General features: G+C 47.0%; 1 protein-coding gene across 5 annotated transcripts in view; it reads right to left on the bottom strand.

Annotated features, from left to right (window-relative positions):
* The window catches only part of FLNB (filamin B), a 166480-nt gene that overhangs the window by 12957 nt on the left and 130228 nt on the right, over nt 1-23295 (bottom strand). For 2 of the 5 annotated variants that reach the window (XM_050781117.1, XM_050781113.1), the window contains 15 exons: nt 22743-22932; nt 20363-20610; nt 17560-17631; nt 16730-16832; nt 15871-16011; nt 13397-13525; nt 12462-12635; nt 11135-11293; nt 10648-10851; nt 9498-9650; nt 9273-9395; nt 5887-6153; nt 4925-5062; nt 3775-3890; nt 155-287 (listed from right to left, as the gene is read on the bottom strand). In XM_050781117.1, coding sequence (XP_050637074.1) covers nt 155-287; nt 3775-3890; nt 4925-5062; nt 5887-6153; nt 9273-9395; nt 9498-9650; nt 10648-10851; nt 11135-11293; nt 12462-12635; nt 13397-13525; nt 15871-16011; nt 16730-16832; nt 17560-17631; nt 20363-20610; nt 22743-22932 — 2350 coding nt within the window. The other 3 variants (XM_050781114.1, XM_050781115.1, XM_050781116.1) reach the window with 3 other exon arrangements.

Genomic DNA, 23295 nt, shown 5'->3' with positions numbered 1-23295 from the left:
GCTAATTTATAAACAACATCTGGCAATAGCAAAGGGAATCCACTACTCACTGGCAGTAATGAAACCGATCAGCCCTCCTTTGGGACGCACATTTACAAGAACATTCTGCTGGAAAGTGCTGGTGCTAGGACCCCCCAGCAGGCCTCCTGCTCACCTGGCTCCAGCTCAGACACGTGGCACTCCTCCACGGCTCCAGAGGGGCTGTGCACCTTTGCATCAATCTTGCCTTTTGCGCCATTCAACCTTATAGCAAAGGATGCTGGCTGGTTAACTTTTAATCCCGATTCCTGAGAATTTAATACATTAGACAGGTTATGGCCCTCAGCGTTCCTGTTCAGTGGCACACACTGACCCTACCCAAAACTCTGGGTGACAGTTCTCATGCAAATAGGCCCAGAATGTTTTTCTATATAACATATGACAACAAAAGAGCAGGTGAGCCATTCTGCATTTTTAACGTAAGACAGCAGAGACGTGCATCTGCATGGTCTCCTATGCAAACCATCTTGATACAGCCTGGAAGAGATGATTTCTAGGTTTGGATACTTGAGACATCCTGGTCAAAAGGACTATCATCTCAGCATTCAAAATAACACCTATGCAGGCCAGAAAACCCAGTATGTTCCAGGTCAAAAAAGTATCCTCTTTTAGGAGGATACTGGCAGCTAACAAAGTCATGCACTCACGAACACAAACACAGTTTTATGTTATGCTGTTTGTTATCTCAAGGGCAGACCTGGAGGAACATATTATAAAGGGCCACATGTGCAAAGAAGGCGGTACTCCATAGCAGTTACAAATCAGCCCTGGATTTCCTACCATTTCCTAGCTATATATCCAGGTTGCCAAACCTCTTCGAGTCTTGGTTTCCTCATCTGTAAAATGGGCATAATAACGATCCATCTCGAGGGCTACTATAAAGATCAAATTAAGCTGTGCATGCAAAACATTCAGCACCGGGCCTAGCCCATATACAGAGAGGCTTGAAAACATAAGCTTATTAAATATTAATATGCATTTAGAGGTTGTATCCCCACAAGAAGTCATAGAAAGACATAGCTTTTGCTCTTCTCTGGATCAGTTTCACTCCCCATACTTTGTCTTGGAAACTATCTCCTCTTCTGGGAGGAGGGGATCAGAAGTTCAGATGGTTAAGAACAAAGCTGAGCAACAACATTGGAGATATTTTAAGACTGGCCAATCCCAAACAGCAGCATTTTACAAGTCAGTAATTTTGATTTAGACTTGGTCGGACAGCCACTCCTCAGGCAATAACTCTAAAGCAGCATGGTTCATGCTTTATGTGTAAGCAAACCATCTGGGGATCTTATTAAAACGCAGATTCTGATCCAGTGGGTCTGGGACTGAAGTTCTCAGGTGATGCTGAGGTCCAAGAACTGATCCAAGAACCACATCTTCATGGCAAGGTCCCAAAGCTGCACTGGCTAATTTGGTAGTCACCAGCCACATGTGGCCATATATACATATATTTCAATTTAATGCACTTAAATAAAACTAAACGTCCAGCTCCTTGGTTCCTCTGGCCACATTTCAGATGTTCAATGGTCGCATGTGGTTAGTGGCTATCATGCTGCACAGCATAAACTTGGAGCATTTTGATCACGGCAGAACCTACTATTGGACTGTGCTGCCCTAAGGGATAGAGACTGAGGAAGGTGGATGGAACACAGAATTAGAAAGTCTTTGATCACCAGATCACTCCCATCCCACCCCCACCCCAAATGCCAGCCTACTCCCATTTCCTAGAAAGTCTCAAAAGCAAGACAAAATGATACATGCCTGTCTTTGCTAACCAGCCCCAGATGTTGCTGCGTGGGCCTCTGCGAAATCTCTGATCAATAATTTCCATATCACTCGGCATCAAATGACCCGGGAAGAACAGGGGGCGTGCTGATGAACACGCCCCTCCTGCGGCAGCAGCTGGTTACAAAAGCTTGAGAAACAGCCTGCTGTGTACTTACTGAAACATTTATGACCCAGCTATGACGAGAGGACTCTACAGAAAAGCTTCCTGGAGAGGATTTTTCCAAACCAGCTCCTTTTAGACAGCATAATTTACATTACCTGATTCCGCTTGCCACTAAATCCTCAAGAGGGAGATAAATGCCTCGGAAGATTCGAAAGAAATCTTCGAGATGCATGAGGGCAGCTCCTGCCCTCAACAAGTGCTGGGTTTATCTCCCTCTGTAGGTTTCAGTTAAGTTGGTCACAAAAGACACTTCTGTTAAGAAGCCTTTAAATGAAACACAAGAAAAACATCTACACCACAGTAACCAGTTAGTACCCTTGGTATTCTCTGGATGAGGCCGCTTCAATGTGTGGACTGAGTCTGGTCTGGGTTCTGTTTACGTCCCTAAATGAAAGACTAACGTTTGGAACTACTGGAGGTATCCCAGTTCCCCTCAGAGTAAGATTAGAATCTCAAATGTAAACCAAGTGTAGAGAACTAGAGCCAATCATATCACTGATCTTAGACATCAGATTGGATTTTAATGAATCCAATATTTTCAAGAACTGGGGGCAGCTCAAGGCTATTTAGAAACTCTTACCCAGAAATCATACTTTGGGATTTCAGTGTTATTTCACAACTTAATTGCTACTCCCAATTCAGACACCTAATTATTTTTCAGTGTCCTGGGCAAAAACCCAGAGGCATCCCTGATGGTTCTTCGTTTGGCTGAAGGTGCTAGTGCAACCTTGAATTAAGTGACCTGTTTAGGACGATGAGAAACGTTGCATCTCCTGGTATCCTAATGGAATGGACTATGCAACCGTGTGCCACAACGACAGGTGGGGGTTAGAGAGGTTGTAGTTAAGGGCACAGGTTCTGGCCGGGCACAGTGGCTCATGCCTGTAATCCCAGCACTTTGGGAGGTTGAGGGGGGTGGGGCGGATCACCTCAGGTCAGGAGTTTGAGACCAGCCTGGCCCACATGGCGAAACCCCATCTCTAAGAAAAACACAAAAATTAGCTGAGTGTGATGGTGCACGCCTGGAGTCTCAGCTACTCAGGAGGCTGAGGCAGAAGAATCACTTGAACCTGGAAGGCAGAGGTTTCAGTGAGCCAAGATCATGCCACTGCACTCTAGCCTGGATGACAGAGTGAGACTCTGTCTCAACAACAATAACAAACAAAAATACAGGTTCTGGAGCCACACTGCCTCTGCTCTGCCTCATACTAGCGGTTCCCAGTGGACAAAACCTCCTTGTACCTCTGTTTTTCCGTCATTAAAATGGGGTCAAGAGAACCTACTTGTCAGGCTATTGCAAGGATTTCCTGAGGTAACACTGATAAAGCTCTTAACATAGTTCCCTGCACACTTATTATAAATGAATCATAATAAATTGCAACTGTCTTTCTTGAGGAAGGGCAGCCAACAACAGCAGGCTAAAACATCACTGCACTGTTATTTTTGTGTTGGTTTTGTTTTGAAAGCCCTTGTTATCCCTTAACCAATTATGAACAGGCTTCCTTTGTTTCTCTTAAATAAACCTTTAAAAACAAACTTGTCCCCAAACATTAAGGTGTGTTGTTGACTGTGGCTCTGTTTTTGCTCGCCCCAAGTGTCATCTGCCCTAAGTGTATGGGGAGTTGATTCTGCCGCAGGAAAGCTCCCCAGTGACTGGGTGACATCTGTGGTCAAAATGTGAGAAGGGGCCTCAGCACCTAAGGGGACATTGAAGCGGCCTCAGGAGTCCAGGGGTCTCACTGGCGGCCTGTGGCCAAGGAGATGGATGCTTCCTTGCATCTCACCTGAAGGCTCATAACAGTGAGGCGGCGGGCGTCGTCAGAGGGCGCGATGACCGGCACCAGGTAGGGGCTGTCCGGAATGTGCTCATCATTGAACTTGATGGACACCTCGTAGTTACCTATGAGGACAGGAAAGTCCCATCATTTCAGAGACTCTGAACCCAGAGTGACCTCTTGCTTCTCACCAAGGGCTAAAATGCCTTCAGAGAGACCCAGCCCTCCTCAATGGCCACAGCTGATTGGTTGAGTGGGAGTTGCCTGGCTGAGGCTGGGCCAATATGATTTCCTTAGTGGGGCAAGGCCAGGGACTCTTAACCGGGGCCCACAGGGTCCCCAGATGGCCTGTGTATTGAATTCAGGAGATCCATGGACTTGAATGGGAAAAAAACTACATTTTAATTTTCACCATCCACTAACTGAAATTTACCATGTCCTTTCTTCAGAAATGTTGACAAGAAATCACAACACATTGTAAGTACATATTACTTATATCATCATTAAAAATTATAGATGTTTTTATGTCATTTTACAGTTATTTTGACATATCATTTTCACTTATTACTTTGCTACTTTGATGACAGTTAATATATTGTCACCAAATCTTATGATTTAATGTATTAATGAAGATATGCATGTTTCTATGTTGCATATTTGTTCTTATAAGATTTTGGTAACTGTATTTAGTATCATTGATTTCCTTTATAATGTGACATATTTCATTTTATGTGTTTTAAAACATTATCCCAAGAACAGTCCCCATAGGCTTCGCCAGATGGCAAGAGTTAATGGCACACAAAAGGTTAAGAACTCCTGACAGAGGGAGCTCAGATGCCAAGGTCACTCTTCTGGGGCAGCCAGCCAAGGTAGCCATGGGTGGGCAGACAAAGGCCGGTTGGTGGAAAGAATGGAGCAATTGAATGAAAGCAAGAAGCAGAGAGGCTAATGGAGAAAGACAAGAGGCAACCAGAACAAGCGTTCCCACCCTTAGGAGGTCTGGCCATGTATCTTGCAACTGGATTTCTAGGAGGCTCTCCCATGTGCCCATACACATAGAATCCCCATTGACTTCAGCAAACTTGCTGGATTTCTGTTCCTTGCAACCTAACCATGTTCAAACAAGGAAAATGTCCTCTTGTGAACCCTGAATACATACCAGGCTCTTGGGCAATATAAGACACACCGCACGACCCATTTTTATGGTCATCGAATGTAATCTCAGCCTTACTGGGGCCCTCAACAGCGATGGAGAGGCCTCCAGCACCTGCTTCCCGCGTCCAAATGCTGAACTCAGCTGAGAGCAAAGAGACACCTGGTTAGTGACTGAGCCCCACAGAGCCCCTGCCCCTCTTCTATTCTTGTTCAAACCTGCAGCGCTAGGTTTCGTTTGTTGCTAGCCTTTTTCTCTTTCTCTCACCCCAAGGAGAAACCAAGCAAGGGCCATCATTGAAGTTTCCTAAGCATCACTAGCGATATCTAAATTCATAGGACATCTGGAGTACTCTTGAAGACATCTTAACAGTCTGGGTGCAGTGGCTCATGCCTGTAATCCCAGCACTTTGGGAGGCCAAGGCAGGAGGGTCACAGGAGCCCAGGAGTTTAAGACCAGCCTGAGTAAGATAGTGGAACCTCATCTCTAACAAAAAAAGGAAAGAAAAAAAATATTAAATAAAAATTTTTAAAAATGTGAATACACCCTAACCAAGCCAGAAAAAGATGAGAATGTTCCATTTTTTCCCCACAGATCTTCCCACCAGCAGCAACCTTAGGAAAGGATGCTTATAGTCAGTTTTGTAGCTTTCTAGTGTGTTCCACAGAACATCAGCCCTGAAAGATGCTCTGGAAACAGTATTACTCTGCTCCCCAATTAGAGACTCAGATGCACACTAGTAAGTTACAGGCACCAACGAGGCTCCCAGTAAGAAACTTGTTTGGCTTTACGTGAGTACACAAAGTGTGCCAGACTTAGTCACAAATGCCTTGTTTTAAAGAATGCCCCTTAATGCCACCTATCAGAAGTCTTCTCTTTCAAATAGGGCAAAAAAGTATGTGGGTGCCCACACTGCCTGGGTTCAACTCATATTCTTCCCAGGTGAAAATCCTGCCCGGAATGCTCACCTGGGACTCCCGCTTCTCCTCTCTCCAGGCCAGGGCCTCCTGCCCGCACCTTGTGGGCACCTCCTTCACCAAGTGGCCCCACGGTGAACTGGAAGGGGCTGCCAGTGACGTGCTGCCCGCGGTACTTGACGCTGACCGTGTGCATGCCCATCTCCTGGGGCACAAACCGGACGCAGTGCGAGTTCTTCCCCATGGGTACAATCTCCGCTTCAGTCACACGGCCAGAGGGGCTGGTGACGTGGGCCGACATATCACTGCTGTTGATTTCTGAAAGCGGGAGGGAGGTTGGGGGAGAGAAGAGGGTTAGGGCAAGGGCCTGAGACGGGGCAGGACATGCAGGGCAAGCAGCCGAGAGCAAGGTGTACGCAGCCCAGTGGACATGGGGTGCCCAGATTTCCTTCCCTTCAGGCTGGGTGCCTGCCCTCCTGTGGCCAGCATGGAGTGGGCAGGGACCTTCAGGCCACCCATGCTAGGGGCACTGAGACTTCTTGCCAAAGGTGACGTGGTCATCCATCATGCATAGATGGGCTCCTTTCCACAGGTAGGGAAGGGTAGAAAACAAGAGCCGTCATCCCTTACTGTCAAGAAGCTTTGGCATTTCTATTAGGCAACAAGACAAAGTTAGAGAAAAAGGTGAACATTCGTCAGTCCCAATGGCAAAAGGGAAACCATGCGTGAGCAAAGCTTTGAGCAAACCAAAGACCAGGGGCTATACTTTCAGAAAAGCAATGTCTCGGGTCACCAGCGCTAGGACACAAGACCACATCACTCTACGTGAGCTGCTCACGTCATGCCAACGACTGTGCCTGTACTGCCGTGGTGAGGCCAGGTGGCCGCAGGCGGGGCACGGAGCACTGCCATCACCTAGAGCCAGTATGAAACTGCACCCTCCAGCCCCACAGGATCTGGGCAGAGCAGTTCATGACTCTGACCCCTGAGGACAGAAAAGGGAAGGGAGGTTGAAAAGAGGGTCACCCATGTTATGAACTGAATGTTTGTGTCCCTCCAAAATTCGAATATTGAAACCCTATCCCCAACAATGTGATGGGATTAAGAGGTGGGGCCTTGGGGAGGCAATTAGGATTAGATAAGGTCAGGAAAATGGAGTGACCCTGTGATGGGATCAGTGGCCTTATAAGAGTCTCAGACAGCTTGCTCCCGCTGCTCTCCAGCGTGTGATGATACAAGGGGACGCTGTCAGTCTTCAACCTGGAAGAGGGCCCTCACCACAATCTGGCCATGCTAGTACCTGATCTTGGACTTCCGGCCTCCACAACTGTGAGGCATACATTTCTGTTGGTTGCCACCTAGTTCATGTGATTTTACTAAAGCAGCCCAAACTAACGACGATGCCCTGCAAAACCTGGGTCTGGAGGACATCTGGTTAGTGAGCTGTCCTCCATTAAGGAGGAGGGGATCTCTGAGAGGATCATTTGGGTAATGAGGGGAAAACTGAGCCTCACCCAGAGTCATCTGGTACTAAGTAACTAAAAGAATAACAAAAAGAGACTTAAGAGAAAGGGTAAACGTCCACGCTGCACAGATACTTGCTAGTTCCTCATGAAACAAATAAGCAGAGAACAGGACAGGTATTTTGCCAAATGAGAAATGTAAAGCAAATGAAAAGAAAACACAGTACATATAACTAGTAATTGAAGATATGAAACTGAATACTGGACACCATATTTTTCCATCAGGTTGGCCAAAGTGAGAAGAGACAGCCCCAGTGCTGGTAGGGGAGTATGCAGAAATGTGGAGGGCGGTCTGCCAAGGTGTGGCAGCGTCTGAAATGCACCAGCCCAGCCCACTCCTGGGCATCCGGCCCACAGCCTGAGCACAGGGTGGCAAATGTCAGAGCAGCCCTGATGATAGGAGCTGAGGCACAGAGATGAGTAACGAAGGTTGATGCATCTAGACATGAAATGGAATCTCTCTTTTTCTATCACCAACAGTTCCGTTGAATGAAATGGCATTTTATCTGGGTCATGAGAGAGATGATGTGGATGTCTATTTTTTGAGGTGGGAAGATGCCCACAAAAACAGTGGATGAGGAGTACACCGATGTGACTGGAAAGTGAGCACACATGGCTGTGAGGACGGAGCAGCCAGGGTCCAACTCTGCACCTAAGATGTGAGCCAGGCTCTCTCTGGGAGGTGACACTTCCTCCCTCCACCTTGAGGCACACAAACTGTTTACGACCAGAAATGATCAGTACAGCTTTTTTTGTTTTGAGAAAGTCTTGCTCTGTCGCCCAGGCTGGAGTGCAGTGGCGCAATCTCAGCTCACTGCAACCTCCGCCTCCCAGGTTCACACAATTCTTGTGCCTCAGCCTCCTGAGTAGGTGGGACTACAGGTGCCTGCTGCCACGCCCTGCTAATTTTTGTATTTTTAGAAGAGATATGGTTTTGCCATGTTAGCCAGGCTGCTCTCAAACTCCTGACCTCAGGTGATCTGCCCGCCTTGGCCTCCCAAAGTGCTGGGATTACAGAAGTGAGCCACCACGCCCGGCCCAGTCAAGCTCTTCTTAAGTGATCATGTCTAAACTCTACAGTAATGAGGCTCTGCCACATTCCCATGTGACCCAATGTTGATGTGACTACACAAGAAGAACCCGTTAACTAAAGCCAAGAAAGCGGAGTCGACAGCTCCCTGACACGTTAGGAAGGATGGGAGGTGCAGTGTAGAAAGACAGCCCCCTCTCCAGAGCTTGCAACACAAGCTCCATCTGAAGACGATTTATATTTCCCTTCTCTGTGCAATTCCATAGGACATGTCAACTTCTGGGCAGAGGAGCCTCAAAACTTTCACTCACAGTGACTTCTCTCTGGAAGGATTCTTTATAGAAAGAACTTGGGCCACATTTCAGACAGACTGTGTGACCTGTTGACTGGCTAATTGGGGCCCATGAGGAACAATTCACCGCCAAAGGGCTAGATGTGGCCCAGTGAGATCTGCAGCACAGCCCTCGTTCTAATTTCAGGAAGGAAAGAGAAATACTAGAAGGATGCCGCTGGGCTGCCACCTCTTAAATACTTCCAGACGCTGGCATTGGCTGGGCCAGTTCTTTCACTGACATGATTCTGTTTGACAGATAGTAAATCTAAAAATCTGAAAGCATATCTACGTTTCCCCCATGTGACCCAATAAAGTTATTTTTATTTGGAATTGGAAAAAGGTAGCGAGGTAAACAGATTTATTATTCTTGGATGAGCCTCTGTGAAAATAAACATAGAAGAAAATTATGAAATGAAGTGAAATGAAAAGGTCAGCACAGCCGACTTGGATACTGTGTTCTAGGCCATGCCTAAACTTGGTTCCCAAAGGCACCCACTGCCCTGAGGCCTGGAGCCAAGGCTTCCCCGCCCCACTAGTTCCTGACACCCACCTGGGATTTTCAGGTTCAGGTCACAAATGCTCCCGACAGTGGCCACGGACGGGGCCCGACTGGTGCGGGTGATGCTCTCTTTGACTCTTCCCTCACCGCTGATCTTCACAGTAAATGGGCTCCCTGCAAGACCCAAGAAGGCTCCTGTGAGCAGCCCAGAGGCCGAAGCACAGCATTTACAGAAAACCCAAGCATCCCATCTGGAGGGGAACGGAATACACATACCAGGCACGTGCTCATCAGCAAATTTGGTGGAGACGATATAAACCCCAGGCACAGTGGGGAAGTAGGAGACTTTGCAGGTGCCATCTTCCAGGTCCTCTGTCTGGATGTCTACTTTGCTGGGGCCTTCCACTGCCAAGGATATGCCACCATAACCTGCAACACAGCAGCCCCAGGCTGTTCTGACAGCAACTCCTCAGGAAGAGGGAGCCCGATGAATGGAGAAAGGACATTGACCCTTACGCTTCAGTCTATTTCTACATAGCAGAAAGAAAGCAATGGCGGCCTCATTTGCAGAGCCCAGAGGGGGATGAGTAGGTTAAGCGCCCTGAGAAGTCCCATAGTGAAATAACCTGCTGAACCTGGTTTTGACCACAGAACGCTTTCCTCAAGGGTATTTACTAATACCCCATAGATGATGTGCCCTGTGCAAACTGCTGGAGAGGACCTTCTGCCCTCATGCCTCCAAGAACTGCACGTACCACCTCGGGGGGTTATCCACAGCCAGACCTGAGATTCTGAATTTTTAAACAGCCCCTGGCTACCTCAACTAGGTCAGCAGATCTGAAGGTTTAACAGGGAGTATCTCCCAACCAGGACCAGAAATTCTCCAGCCCTCTCCCCTGGGTTAGAATTTGTCTAGAATTCACCAGTGTGGCCATGCCTCAAGAAAGCAGATGACTGGACGCACTGGGGTGTGGCGAGCTTAGAAGAGACACAATCTAACTCAAACCATCTCAAAGAGAGAAGAGAAAGAGATGCCTCATTTCCACAAAAGCTCTGCTCAGATGACCATGGTCTTGGCCAGCCAACCCAACATTCTTTGCTTGGAGAGACGCTGGGAAGCTGAGAACAAGGGTGGGAGAACAGATAAGAAAACAGGGGTTTGCGAGGTGTTATGGCTCTGGGTTCAGATCCTAGGGCAGAGGGGGCTGTAAGCCCTGTGAGCCTCAGTTTCATCATCTAAAAAACAAAGACAATCCTATTTTTGCCAATGGTCATGAGGCATAAAAGAAAATGCAGGCAGAAGGACCTATAGCTTGAAGGATGCTCAGGAAGGAAAAGGAGTTGGTAGGATGAAAAGATGACACTGATTCAGCAAAGTAAGTCTGTTCCCACAAGCTCTGGGCCTCTCCCTTGGGACCACACAGACCTGCATCCCTTGTGTCCACGATGAAGTCAGACATCTCGAAAGTCCGGCCTTCTGACAGGCCGCGGCCATAGACTTTGGCTCGGCGGGCGTCACCGATCTCGGACTGGACCACCATGATGGACACGGGGCTGTTGGCCACGTGGTTGCCATTTTTCTTGATGCTGACCAGGTGTTCACCCACTTCCCGGGGGATGAAGGAGATGCCTGGGCCAGAACACAGATTGAGGTTTGTAAGGGGATGGCGGAGAGGAAGCAGGAGAGACACACTCTCAGAAATAGAAATATGACCTTTTTCCTGACATCCAACAACCCAGAGTGTCGACATCACAATGCACAAATACACTTGGGCATTTATCGTGCGTGTGACCCAGCAGGTTTATCACATCACAATCCATTGTGCTACCGATTTCCCAAGAAAGAACTGCAAGAGTTCCCATCTCCCACCCAAGATGTCCTGGCTCCAGCCAGGAAGGGTAGCCTAGCTCACCAATGTGGTTGTTGGGCAGCCTCTTCAGGAGACAGGGCTCATCTCGGCCAGATGGGGCCTTAATGCTGGCCGTCAGGCTGCTGAGGTCAGTCTCACTGATGTCAAGCAGGAAGTCAGCGGCCGAGCCCAACTTCACCTGGGAGCACCGCCTGCTGTCATCTGGGAAACATTCCCCCAAAAAGGATTCCCGTTACTTGTGGTCATCCCGCTTCCCAGAGCTGCCATGCCATATGCCGTTCACAGATGAACAGGCAAGAATTAATTACACGAAGTGAAAAAAAATGAGCCTTGAACACTGAGTAGACCCAACCAATGAAGAATGATGGGATTCATGCCTGCTTGCAGCAAAGACAAGGAGCTGGCAGGACCCGGAGACTTGAGTCCTCATGGACCAGCCTAATCCCAACACTTTGAGAGACTGAGGCAGATGAATCACTTGAGGTCAGGAGTCCAAGACCAGCCTGTCCAACATGGTGAAACTTCATCTCTATTAAAAATACAAAAATAAGCTGGGTGTGGTGGTGGATACTGTAATCCCAGCTATTCGGGAGGTTGAGGCAGGAGAATCGCTTGAACCCAGGAGGTGGAGGTTGCAGTGAGCCAAGTTTGCACCATGAACTCCATCCTGGGTAACAGAGCAAGACTCCGTCTCAAAAATAAAATAAAATATAGGAATCTTTGGTAGTTGAAGGGACCTCGCACCTGCCTGGCATGGCTGTGGGCATTTCTAGGTAAACAATGACCACATTCCACAGAGTACTATTGGCTGTTTCACAGACAGGTCTAAACACGGTGGGGACACGGGCTCTGTCTTGTGCATTTTCCTTATAACCCACTGAAAGCATAACCTGAACACAGCAAGGTGAGGAGCATGGGTTTTGGAATTTGATAACCTGGATCTGTTTACCCATATGTGAACTCGGCTACACCACTACCTTGCCAAGCCTCAGTTTTCCCATCTGTAAAAGGGATAGCAGAAAATTTATCTAGTAGTGACGCTGAAGGGCATCTCTGAGTTCACGCACTATTGCGGTCAGTATGATTTGAATACTCCATCTGAGAGCTTTCTCTTTGCACACTAGAGTAACACTGGCACAATAAAAGTGTGCTCCAAATACTAGCTCTTGCTTTTTCCTGGATTATCAGCAAGGGAAGAATTTAGCCAATCCAAAATTGGATTCCATCCCCTGCTCCTCCTCAATGAGTCTCCGTGAAACCTGAACTCAAAGAGATGTCTAGCCTGCCGCCTGTGGTCTGATAAGGAGGGTGGCAGTCAGGGGCAGCCACGCTTCCCATGAGGAAGCCTCCAGAAGTCAGACAACCCTACCTGTGATCTTGGCTGTGAAGGGGCTGCCAGGGATGTGCTTGTCATTGTACTTGACCAGAATGCTGTAGTCGCCTGGCAGAGTGGGCAGGTAGGTCACTGTGCATGTCCCATCTTTATTGTCAATGCAGCTGATTTCTGCTTTTGAGGGGCCCTCAATAGCCAAGTCCAGACCACCTACAAGTGGGAACAGGGATGCAGGGGTGTTAGGGAGAGAGTTTCCTTGTTTTAAGAGTTTCCTTGTAACAACTCATCCAGGGCAGCCCTGATGCTGGGGACAACGGACTGATGCACTCCACGTGAGCTGTTGGCAAAGGGACATCTGTCAGAACAAAGCACTCCATGTGGTAAAAATATCCACTGAGAAGAAACCCCAAATGTCTGAGTTCTTCACTGCAAGTAACCCTGGAGCTCTCTCTACTCTCAGGATGCATGGGATGAGAAAAGGAAGGAGCCGTGCATGTCAATTTCACATAAGAGATGGTGGGCGGTGGAGGGCAGAGGTGTATTGTCCCTTTCTATCAGGCACTGGCTGCCATCATGGAAATTCCATTAGAACCACAGATTTGGGAGTCTCCATGAATACCATGTGAATGGGCACACAGCTTTATCAAAAAGAGCCACTCAGTAAGTCATGTGGTCTTGTGGATACATGTGCAAAAAGAACAAAAACATTACCAACCAAAACATACTTAAATTCCAGACAAGTCACATAAAGTATTTCATAGCATGAATCTGATTTCAATTAGAACACAAAGGACTTCAAAAATGTCTTTCTGGGTAGAAGACAAAGCAGCTCTACAGATTTATATGAGAGAAAAGACAAGACAAATACTACCATTCAATTGTCTCACTTTTAAAAGCCACCCTAGAACCGTGTCCACTTAACCCTCCGAATGGATGGCTGGAGGCATATAAACATGTAAACTACACAGTACCTTCTCCTGCATCCTCTGTGACGATGGTGAAGGTGGCAGTTTTGTTGGCCACTCCATACACGAGGCCTGGACCATATGCAGAAACGCTTCCACTGTTGGGGTAGTTCACATAGAACTGGAGTGGGCTCTCTGGGTTTACAAAGGACACAAACAAAATTGGTGCTCATGAAGGGGTGAATGAAGACCTTGGACAACCGGCATCTTAACACTCACCTCTCTACAGGTCTGGCGCCTCCTAAGCAGAGGCAGAGACAGAAAGAGATGCAGAAACAGAAGGAGATGCAGAGACAGAAAGAGATGCAGATGCACCTCCTGTCCCCCGCCATCCCAGGACATCAGAGAGGGTCTACACAGTATTATTCCTTCAATCACAACATAAGAAAAACAATCCTGGAGGCTGCCACAGATGAGGAAGGGGGCTGAGGTAAGGCAATCCAGCCCAACTGATAAATAAGGAAGAAACTCTTGGGTGGTGAAAGGACCCATGGCTAGAGGGAAGGTGAGTGGAAAGGGCTTTTGGAAGGCCATTTGCCCACGCCATTCAAACTGTAAGGAATCAACCCCACAGTGGTCTTTCCCACCCACCCCGACTGCTAGCCCTACGTAAGCACTTTCATTTCTGCAGTGTTCAGGTGCACATCAGGAAAAGACCTAAGTGTTCGCAACAGGGGACTGGTTAAATAAATGCTGATCTACTCATGGGCCATTAAAAAGAGTGAGGAAGACCCATGTTTACTAACTTGAGAAATATCCATAATATGATGCATTAAAAAGAAAAAAAGCAAGTTGCTATAAACTATGAATACCATTACGCTATTCCTTTAAAAACAAAATAGAACAAAATTATATGTATGTTTGTAGATACAGAGAGAAACATCTAAAAAGATACACAACTTGCACCAGCAGTGGAAGTGGATGGCAGATGTGAGAAACATTTTTTCCTCTCTCTCCATCTGCACTTTAGAATATTTAAATAGAAGTAGATAATACATTTTTGCTTTAAGCCAATATTACATACAGGCAACTAAAGCAAATGCCAATCTCAGAGAAATATTTGCAACTCCTACCACAAAGGGCTAATCTCTCCAATGTTTAAATTGCTCTTAGAAACTATATGACAAAGGCCAATAACCAAACAGAAAAACAGGCCGTGGATCCAAACGTTCAGTTCACAGAAAAAGAAATACAAATAGACATATGGAAAGCTGTGCGGTCTCATTCACAAGAGAAATACAAATAAAGCAACACTGAGATTCTGTTTCTTTCCAACCATCAGGCTGGCAAAGATCCAAAAATGTGATAGCATATTCTACTGGCAAATTTTGTGGAAAAGAAGGTGCTCTCCTCCATGGCTGGAGGGTGTGTGAACTGCAACAGCCCCTCTGAAGGGCAATTTGGCAAGATCTGTCAAAATCGTAGATGCCTGCACTGGGGCCCCAGCAATGCCTCCTCTGGTAACTAAATCTCACAGATACATCTTCATGAGTGTGAAGTGACTAGGGGAAAAGTCGATTTGCTGCAGCAAGACTGGGGACAGCAACGGCAGGAAGAACCAAAATCCCTCCAACAGGGAAATGGTCAAATATGTAATGGTTCGTCCACATGAAGGAAGGCTGGAAAGACACTCTCTTATATATCTGTATTTCTATTTGCATGGAGAGTCTTAAAAATACTCTGAAAATGGCCAGCCGTGGTGGCTTATGCCTGTTATCCCAACACTTTAGGAGACCAAGGTGGGAGGAATGCTTGAGGACAGGAGTTCAAGACCAACCTGGACAACATAGTGAGATCCTATCTCCACACACACACACACACACACAAAATAAAACCCTAAAACTCTGAAGTCGAACATAAAAAAATTTATGATAGTCTGGTTCAAGGAGAGGGCAGACGGAGGATATGGGTGGGAAGGAAACCTTTCTCCATATAATTTTTATTTTTGAACCATGAGAATGTGTTACCTATTCAAAATACTAAATTAAAAAACAAATATTTAAACAACTACAAAAAGAAAGAAAGAGTGAACCAGTGACACTGTGCTGGTTGGTGGCCCATGGAACTTGGGCCGGATTCCCTTGGAACTTGGGCTGCTGGTCCTCTTCTTCCGCCTCTGACCCCGCCCCAAGTCCCCAGGCCACATAGGGCTCTGCAGGCCAGGCTGGAAAGTCCCTCACTGTGCCTCACATTTTTCTCCCAGCTTGCCCTCTGGCCACACTCGGCATAGTGACAAAGATAAACAACCACAGACCCAAAGGCCTGCACGGTAACCCAAGACACTGAGCTACATCATCCCTTCTAGAAATCAGCTGGACCTGCTAGGGTCCCAGGCTGTTTGGTTTTGCAGGGTTGCCAATGCTGCATTCCCCAGCCTGCTGCCAAAAGCCACTCCCTACACAGCAGCTGAGGAGCGTCTGTATGCTGCCCAGATGCCCCTAAACGGTGGAGCCCTGCTAGGCCTGCTCAGCTCAACTTACCAGGGATGTGGCTGCCCATGTATTTGATGTGCATCTCGTGAAGCCCAACTTCAGTGGGGGCGTATCTAACAGTCACCGTGCCGTCCTTGTTGTCCACAATCTCAGGTGTGGCCGTCTTCCCAGAAGGCATGTGTACCTCCCCTATGGAGCACAGGGAGACGGTGCAATGAGCCCACCAGCAACCTTCCCCAGAGAAGCAGAGCCCAAGGCACAGACGTATTCAAAATAAAGGTTTCCAGACCCAAGGACATTCATTGCTGCCTAAAACACTCAAGTCCCACAATGGGAAAGACCATTTGCTCTTTTCTTCTTTTTTTTTCCAGTTCCATTTGACTTCCACAAAATACAGCAGACAACTCTTAAAGAGTTTTTTACAACTGGCAAAATCAAGCTCAGAAAGGACTTGAGAAGACCGTGAAACCAGCTGGATAGGTAGAGCATCAAACCAAAGAGAAGCAGGCATTGAAAAGAGGCTGAGGGGAGAAAGGACCTCCTGTATGACAGACTCAGTGTCAAAGTCGCATCTGGAAAAGTCAAACAAGAGGAGGCAGGGAAAGGGGGCAAACAGGAACCCGACAGTCATGAGGTATCTAAACACAGCAGTTCTTAACCTAGAGAGAATCATGGGCCCCCTCAAGAAAGTAATGCAAGTTGTCAGTGAGTCACTTCTTCAGAGAAACACACACGTGGCACATTCTGTAGTTTCAGGAGCCCACGGCCCAACGCCCGAGACCAAGAACTCATGACCCGGGGTTAAGGAGCCCAGGTCTGGGAGACAGTGGACACACCTCCCCAGCACCATTCTGGGAAGCTCATGAGAGCAAGTGAGAATGAGACAGCCTTCATGGCAAGTGCTTACCAGTGATTTCTCCTTTCCTGACAGCAAACGGAATGACCAGGTCAAAAGGCTTAAATCCCAGGCCATTCATGTCACTCACTGGGACATAGGCCTCTTCGGTCACCTAAAAACAGAAGGCAGTGGTCACTGGGTAAAGCGGACAACAGCGGGAGCTGGTGAAGCTACAGGGGGTAGAGCTGCTGGGAATTCTGCAAGCCAGTGAGGCCGGGATTTGGGAATGTGGCTGCCCATTGTGGTATGGGCTTTGTCTAAGTGGCTCCAGACCCAGGGTAGAACCTGAGGGACTGGAGAAGTCACGCTGACCAACTGTTAGCAATCACTCAGGAGTCTGTTTGTAAAATTCCCAGCAGCGCCCACAGGAAAGTGGAAAAGTGAGAGACAGCAATGTCTATGAGTCCCAAGAGGCTCCACCTGGAAAGGTTTAGTTGCTTGTGGCCTGGAAAAGAAGGTGCATTTTAAGTGGCAGAGAGTAGCAGTGGGTGGCTTTCCCCCTGAACAGAAACTGAATGTGCAAGTGGCGGCTTTGAAAGGCAGCAGCAGGGCTGCAGACAGCTGTCTGTCTTTCTCTTTAAACACGGAGACAAACTGCACCGAGCGTGATCACAGACACGACGGCTGGCGATTTGTGGAGCACGGATGGTGACGCGAAGGTGATCTTATTACAGAAAAAGCAGGGATCATCGTGATGGGCTGATCAGTGAGGGGCACACCAATGACCAATGACCAGGACACCCACAGGGCTTAAGCAATCCCAGAAGCAGATGGCAGATTTTCTGAAATGAAGGCTGAGTAAACACAGAAACACAAAAAGGAAAAAACCAAAATTGTACCCAGGGCCTGAATCCAGGGGGACATGCATTTACCGGTGCCTCCTCCACGGCTGTGACTTCCCCATCTGTGGCCTGGTCAGTGGCAAATGGAGATTAGTTGGGAACCATACTGGAAGGATACACTCAGTAGACTCAACCACCACAGAGCTGCTTCCCCCACTGCTCCATCTTGAACCGCAGTGAGCTGCTCGCTCTAGCGAAGGACACTTTCTTACTGCCCTTTTGGAAGGCAAGTTGGTGACCTCTCTTTGACTGTCAGATGTGCATGCCCTGTAAGCCCACAACCCCACTTCTGGCAAGCAGACCTACGCTGGCAAGAGGCTCCATAGGTAACTGATGTGTTTAAGGACCTTGACTGGCGCCATCTGTGGTCGTGCAAAACTAAAGCAACCTAACGTCCATCTGGAAGGGGTTGGGTCAAATAAATTCTGGTGAGTCTGTCCAGTGGAACACAGCAGTCAGGTCCAATGAATCAATATGTAAGGGTATCTATGGCACACTGAGGGAAGGAAGCAAGGTGTGAAAGCAATACGTACAGTGTGATCCCAGGCATGAAACTGAGGTGTGTGAAGTGTAAGCAGGTAAAAACTAACACGAGGCATCTCTGCAGCACAGAATTAGGAAAAAGGTCTTTTTTCACTTGATAAATGTCTACTGTGGTTAATTATTTAATTTTTTTTGAGGCAGAGTTTTGCTCTGTCATCCAAGCTGGAGTGCAGTGGTGCAGTCTTAGCTTATTACAGCCTCAACCTTCTGGGCTCAGGCGATCCTCCCACCTCAGCCTCCTGAGTAGCTGGGACTAGAGGTGTGCACCACACCAGGCTAATTTTCTTTTTTGGTAGAGATGGGGGTCTCACTGTGTTGCCCAGGCTGGTCTTAAACTCCTGGGCTCCAGCAATCCTCTCACCTTGGCCTCCCAAAGTGCTGAGATTTCAGACGTGAGCCACCATGCTCAGCAGTTAATGTTTTTAAAGTTTTTTATAAATTCATTTTCAACAAATCTTAGATTTAATGCTCCTGGCTGGGCGTGATGGCTCACACCAGTGTGGGTCTCCTTGAGACATTTGCTATGACTGCAGTGTGGGTCAGTGTCCTTTTTGGCCTCAAACTTATAGTGAGACGCAGGGAATCTACCCAACCAAAGCCAATGAACAGTCAGTCAGTCCATCCAGTTAAGGTTCTCTCCCTGGAATGAGAGAATAAAGACCCAAACCAGGTACTGTAGGTACTGTGGGTGATCGTCCCTTTCTGCCTTCAGCAGTGGTCAGGGGGCAGTGGGTAAACACAAAATATTCTTGCTTTGTGTGTATTCAGGGGCTAGGAGACACTTATTCTTACTGAGTTTGGAAGCCTCCACTTCTGTAACAAGGGTCCTCAATTTTTTTACTCTGACTTTCTCACTTAGACCTTCCCAATATGGTCTTCTCTTACCCCCAACTCATCGCACCAGCAGGCCCATGACCACTGCTCGGTGGTTGGCTGCTTTTCCCTCCTACCTAATTCTAACCAACCAGATAAAACCCAGTATGGGCTAAAAACAGATTCTGAAGACTACAACTGGTACCCTTCTCTGTGAATAACGACATCAACTTCCCAGCTGTATTTCCTTCTTCCTACAGAAGAAAAACACTCTTAAATGAACAATGTCAAAAGTTGACAAGTGTTTACCTACTTGAGACATAAAAGAGCCTCCAGATCTCTGGCACACTGTTTATGGATAAACAAACATCGATGGAAGGGAACAAAGCTACGACAGAGTATAGACTGTTTGGAAGAAAGTCCCTGAGCTTCTGTTTAGAAAGGAGTCGTCATGCACCTCTCCATTACTGCACAAAATGAAATAATTAGAAGGTGCTTTGTAGGCTGTGAAGAAGGCCAGGTCATTAAAAACATGAAGGGCCTATGAACCTTGTGGTCAAGTGCGGCTGCTGATGGCAGTATCAAAGGACACCAATGAGGATGACAGCATGGTACTTGGTGTCTGTCTAGACCAAGCATGCTTCATTTGTAAAAAAAAAAAAAAAAAAAAAAAAAAAAAAAAAAAAAAAAAAAAAAAACGCAACGATGCTTGGTTTTGAAGGTTCAGTGAGGTAATACCCCTGAGGTTTCTAATCCCTTTCCTGGTTGAAGAATATTCACAGGAAGATCTATTATGCAATAACAAAAATAAATAATCAGAGGAAGATCTATAAGTCACTCAGAACTGAAAATGAAAGACCTTGGTCGTTCACTAACCCAGATGTTTGCATAATGGTTTCCTCCTTCTATTCCAGATGTTCCTCGCTGCAAGAGACAAGGTATTTCCCCCTCATACATAAACTGTGAATCTTTCCAAAACACAAGTGGAGGTACTTTGAGTCCTGGGTTATCAGAGTCAAGTCTCCAAACAAAACAGCATCAGGAAGCTCTCTCCTCCAGCCATGGAGAATGGCCATGAAGATGGAAGAAGGAAGAGCTGGCAGGTTAAAAACCTGTCATGTTTTATGTAGAAACATTTTCGTAAAGGTGTGTTTTTCTGAGGAGTTATCTTTCAAAACGCCTCAGCTTAGGCCAGGATACTGCCCAAGTTCCTTATCATGATAGACACCTTGGTGGTCAGTAAGATTCCCTAAAAAGCCTTAGAGCCAAAGGGTTTCTGAGTTTCTAGAGATTACTCTGGGACTCTACAAGGTCACAACTGCTTAACAAAATTTCCAAAGGGGAAAAAAAAGTGGAAGAGGATATCCTGGTCAAGGTTCAACAAATGGCAGCTGTTACAGTTTCCACCAATAACAGCATGCTCTGGAGAAGGAATTTCTCTTACCATGACAGTGAAGGGGCTGTTAGGAATATCAACACCACCGAAGCGCACATAGATCACATATGTGCCTGGCTTGGCAGCTGTGTAGAAGATGTCATAGGTTCCATCTTCATTCTCGATGACATCGGCCTCGGCCTCAGTGCCATCTGGGGTCAGAACCGTGCAGGTCACTTTCCCCTTCCCGGCAGTCTTGGCATCAACCACAAAGCCTACTTCTTCGCCAGTTTTCACAGTGGAGGCGATTCCAGGACCTGGAGAAGAGTTCAGGGGAAGAGAATGGAAGTATGGACACACGTCCTGGAGGCCCAAGAACAAATCACACCCATCCATGCTGTCTGTGCCTGTAAATGTTAGGCCTTCAACTGCTGCCATTCAGAGGGATATCCCAAAGATCCCCTAATCAGGTGTTGCTCAAAGGGTTACTTCATCAATTATTTACTAAACAAGGAGCATCTATAAGCTCTGAGTGTTGACTAAAGGTTAGCCTGGGTTTGCCAGCATTTAAAGGTATGGCAATGGAAGGTCACCTTTCAACAAACATATTGGGCATTTTCTTAAGTGCCAGGTACACATAAAGGTGGGTAAGACACAGTCCCTGCTCTCAAGATGCTAACAGGGCCAGGCACCAAGAATGACAGCTCCAACTGCAGTGGAAATGCTGAAGAGGAACTAAGTTACAGAAAAAATAACACACTGTTCCTCGGGGAAGTGTCTGGCAGCATATCTAGGCAAAGGTCCTAAGAATTTATATACCAGGGTTGCCACACTGACAAAGGGCTTCCTAAAGAAAGGAAACATGGCTGAACCCAGAAGGATGGGTTCTGTTAGCTAAGGGATACTTGCAACCTCTCCCCAGTGACCAGTCTCTCTCTGATTTCTGGCGCCCCTTTACACAGGATCCATACATCAGGAAATGCAGAACAGCATGAACTAAAAGCACATTGGCAAATATGAGCCAAGTGCGTAGGAGTAACAGGGAAGGTGGCCAGAGCAGTTTGTTCAGGGAGTAGTGGAAGAGAAGACTGGAGTCAATCTGTGGAAGGCACTGAATGACAGACCCTTGGTTTAGCCAAAGGCAAAGGTGTAGCCAAAAGGCAAGTATTCAGCTCAGGATTCTGCCCAAGCTGGGGGAGGAAATAGGGCCTGGAAGGCAATGGGGAAGTCCCCAACCAACGTTAACATGCCATCAATTAGTAAAGATGATCTGGTTGTCGCTGGCAGCTGCATAGACCTAGGAGGTGGTGGACTGGCCAGCATTCCAAAATTTCTCCATTTTTTGCCATGGGTGAGCCAAAAAGGGCCACACTGAACAACTCACAACCTTGCTGTGAAAGCCCAGATTTTCTCCATTCAAAAAAAGATGCGCTATGAGAGAAACAAAACACATGAAGGGTGGTCCTGTGCTTAGTCTACTTATTTAAAAAGAAGTAAATCTGTCTCATTTTAGAGATGGGGATTCATGTTTTGAAATCTGCTTGAGCAGCAGCACTGAGCTGCCCAAGGGCTGTTCTTAAAAACTGAAAGGCCGTTCGGGCACGGTGGCTCACACCTGTAATCCCAGTACTTTGGGAGGCCGAGGAGGGTGGATCACTTGAGGCTAGGAGTTCGAGACCAGCCTGGCCAATTATGGTGAAACCCTGTCTCCACTAAAAATACAAACCTTAGCCGGGCATGGTGGTGGGCACCTGTGGTCCCAGCTACTCAGGAGGCTGAGGCTGCAGTGAGCTGAGATTGCATCACTGCACTCCAGCCTGGGCAACAGAGCAAGACTCCATCTCAAAAAAAAAGAAAAGAAAGGCCTGTGACAGTCAATAGTTGTGTCTTAGAAACTGAAGGAAGAAGGAGAGAGGAAAAAAAGAAAGAAACCAAAGAAACTGTGATGCTCAAATATTCATGGAGAATTCCTGAGAGGTTTACACATGCATGACGAAAAAAACCTAGATCCTTAAATGTGTTTCTCTAATGCTGACCTGAAATGCTCTTGAATGAATGCTGAGTAACTATCTATTCATAAAAGGCAGAAATTTGCTGCTTTTCATGGGAGCCGCCATCAGAGTTGGGTTCTCAACACTTCAAAAGCATATAATAATAGTTATCATGTATCTGGCACTGTGCTAAGCATTTTTCATGCCTGACCTCATCTAATCTTTGCAATAACCCTGTACAACAGTCTCTGTTCCTTAGAAGAGCTTCTTAGAAGAGCTTCTTGGATCTAAATGTTTTCCAAATAAAAATGAAGAGCTTCAATCTATGTCAAACTGAAGTTCAGTGAGGTCGAGCAACGTGCCCAGATCATGTAGCTTGTAAATCACAGAGAAGGGCTACAGCCCGGCTTTCTGATTGCAAAGCCCGTGCTCCTGACCTTGAGATGCTCTGTACTCACCCGTGGCCAGGCACTTGCTGGCATCACCCGTCTGTGTGGCTCGGATGCGATAAGGAGAAAGTGGGATGTTGTCACCCCCGTAGGTGACCCCAATCATATAGCGCCCAGTCTTGTCGGGGATGTAGGTGACAGCATATGTGCCATCTTTATTGTCATGGACAATGGCTCTTTTGGGTTTTCCTTCTTGGTCCTGTGGATCATAGAGAAACGCTATTTAGCATGTTGTCAAGATGTAGAAAACATTCATGGAAAACCTTGACATATTTTCCTATTAGTGCCTCTAGTGGAGAGACAGAATGGATGGCTTAATACAATCTAGTTTTGTTTTGTTTTTTTTGTAGGGAGAGTAGAGGGTCACAGATCCCTTTAACACCATGACAGACACAGCCAATTTTTAGTAACTTTGTTGTCAGGTGAACCAAGAGTGTTTTAGCTCGAAATCCTCTGAAATGTAGGGAGGGGAGGAGGCAGAGGCTTCTGCTCACACACTACCGCATCCAGACTCCCTTTTCTCTTTATTAATAGGACTGTAACTCTTAGCTAGGTGCACTGC

Source organism: Macaca thibetana, chromosome 2, assembly GCF_024542745.1.
Source record: "Macaca thibetana thibetana isolate TM-01 chromosome 2, ASM2454274v1, whole genome shotgun sequence".
Classification (NCBI taxonomy): Eukaryota; Metazoa; Chordata; class Mammalia; order Primates; family Cercopithecidae; genus Macaca; species Macaca thibetana.
Note: the sequence above shows the minus strand (reverse complement) of the source record. Positions and strands in the feature narration are given on the sequence as shown.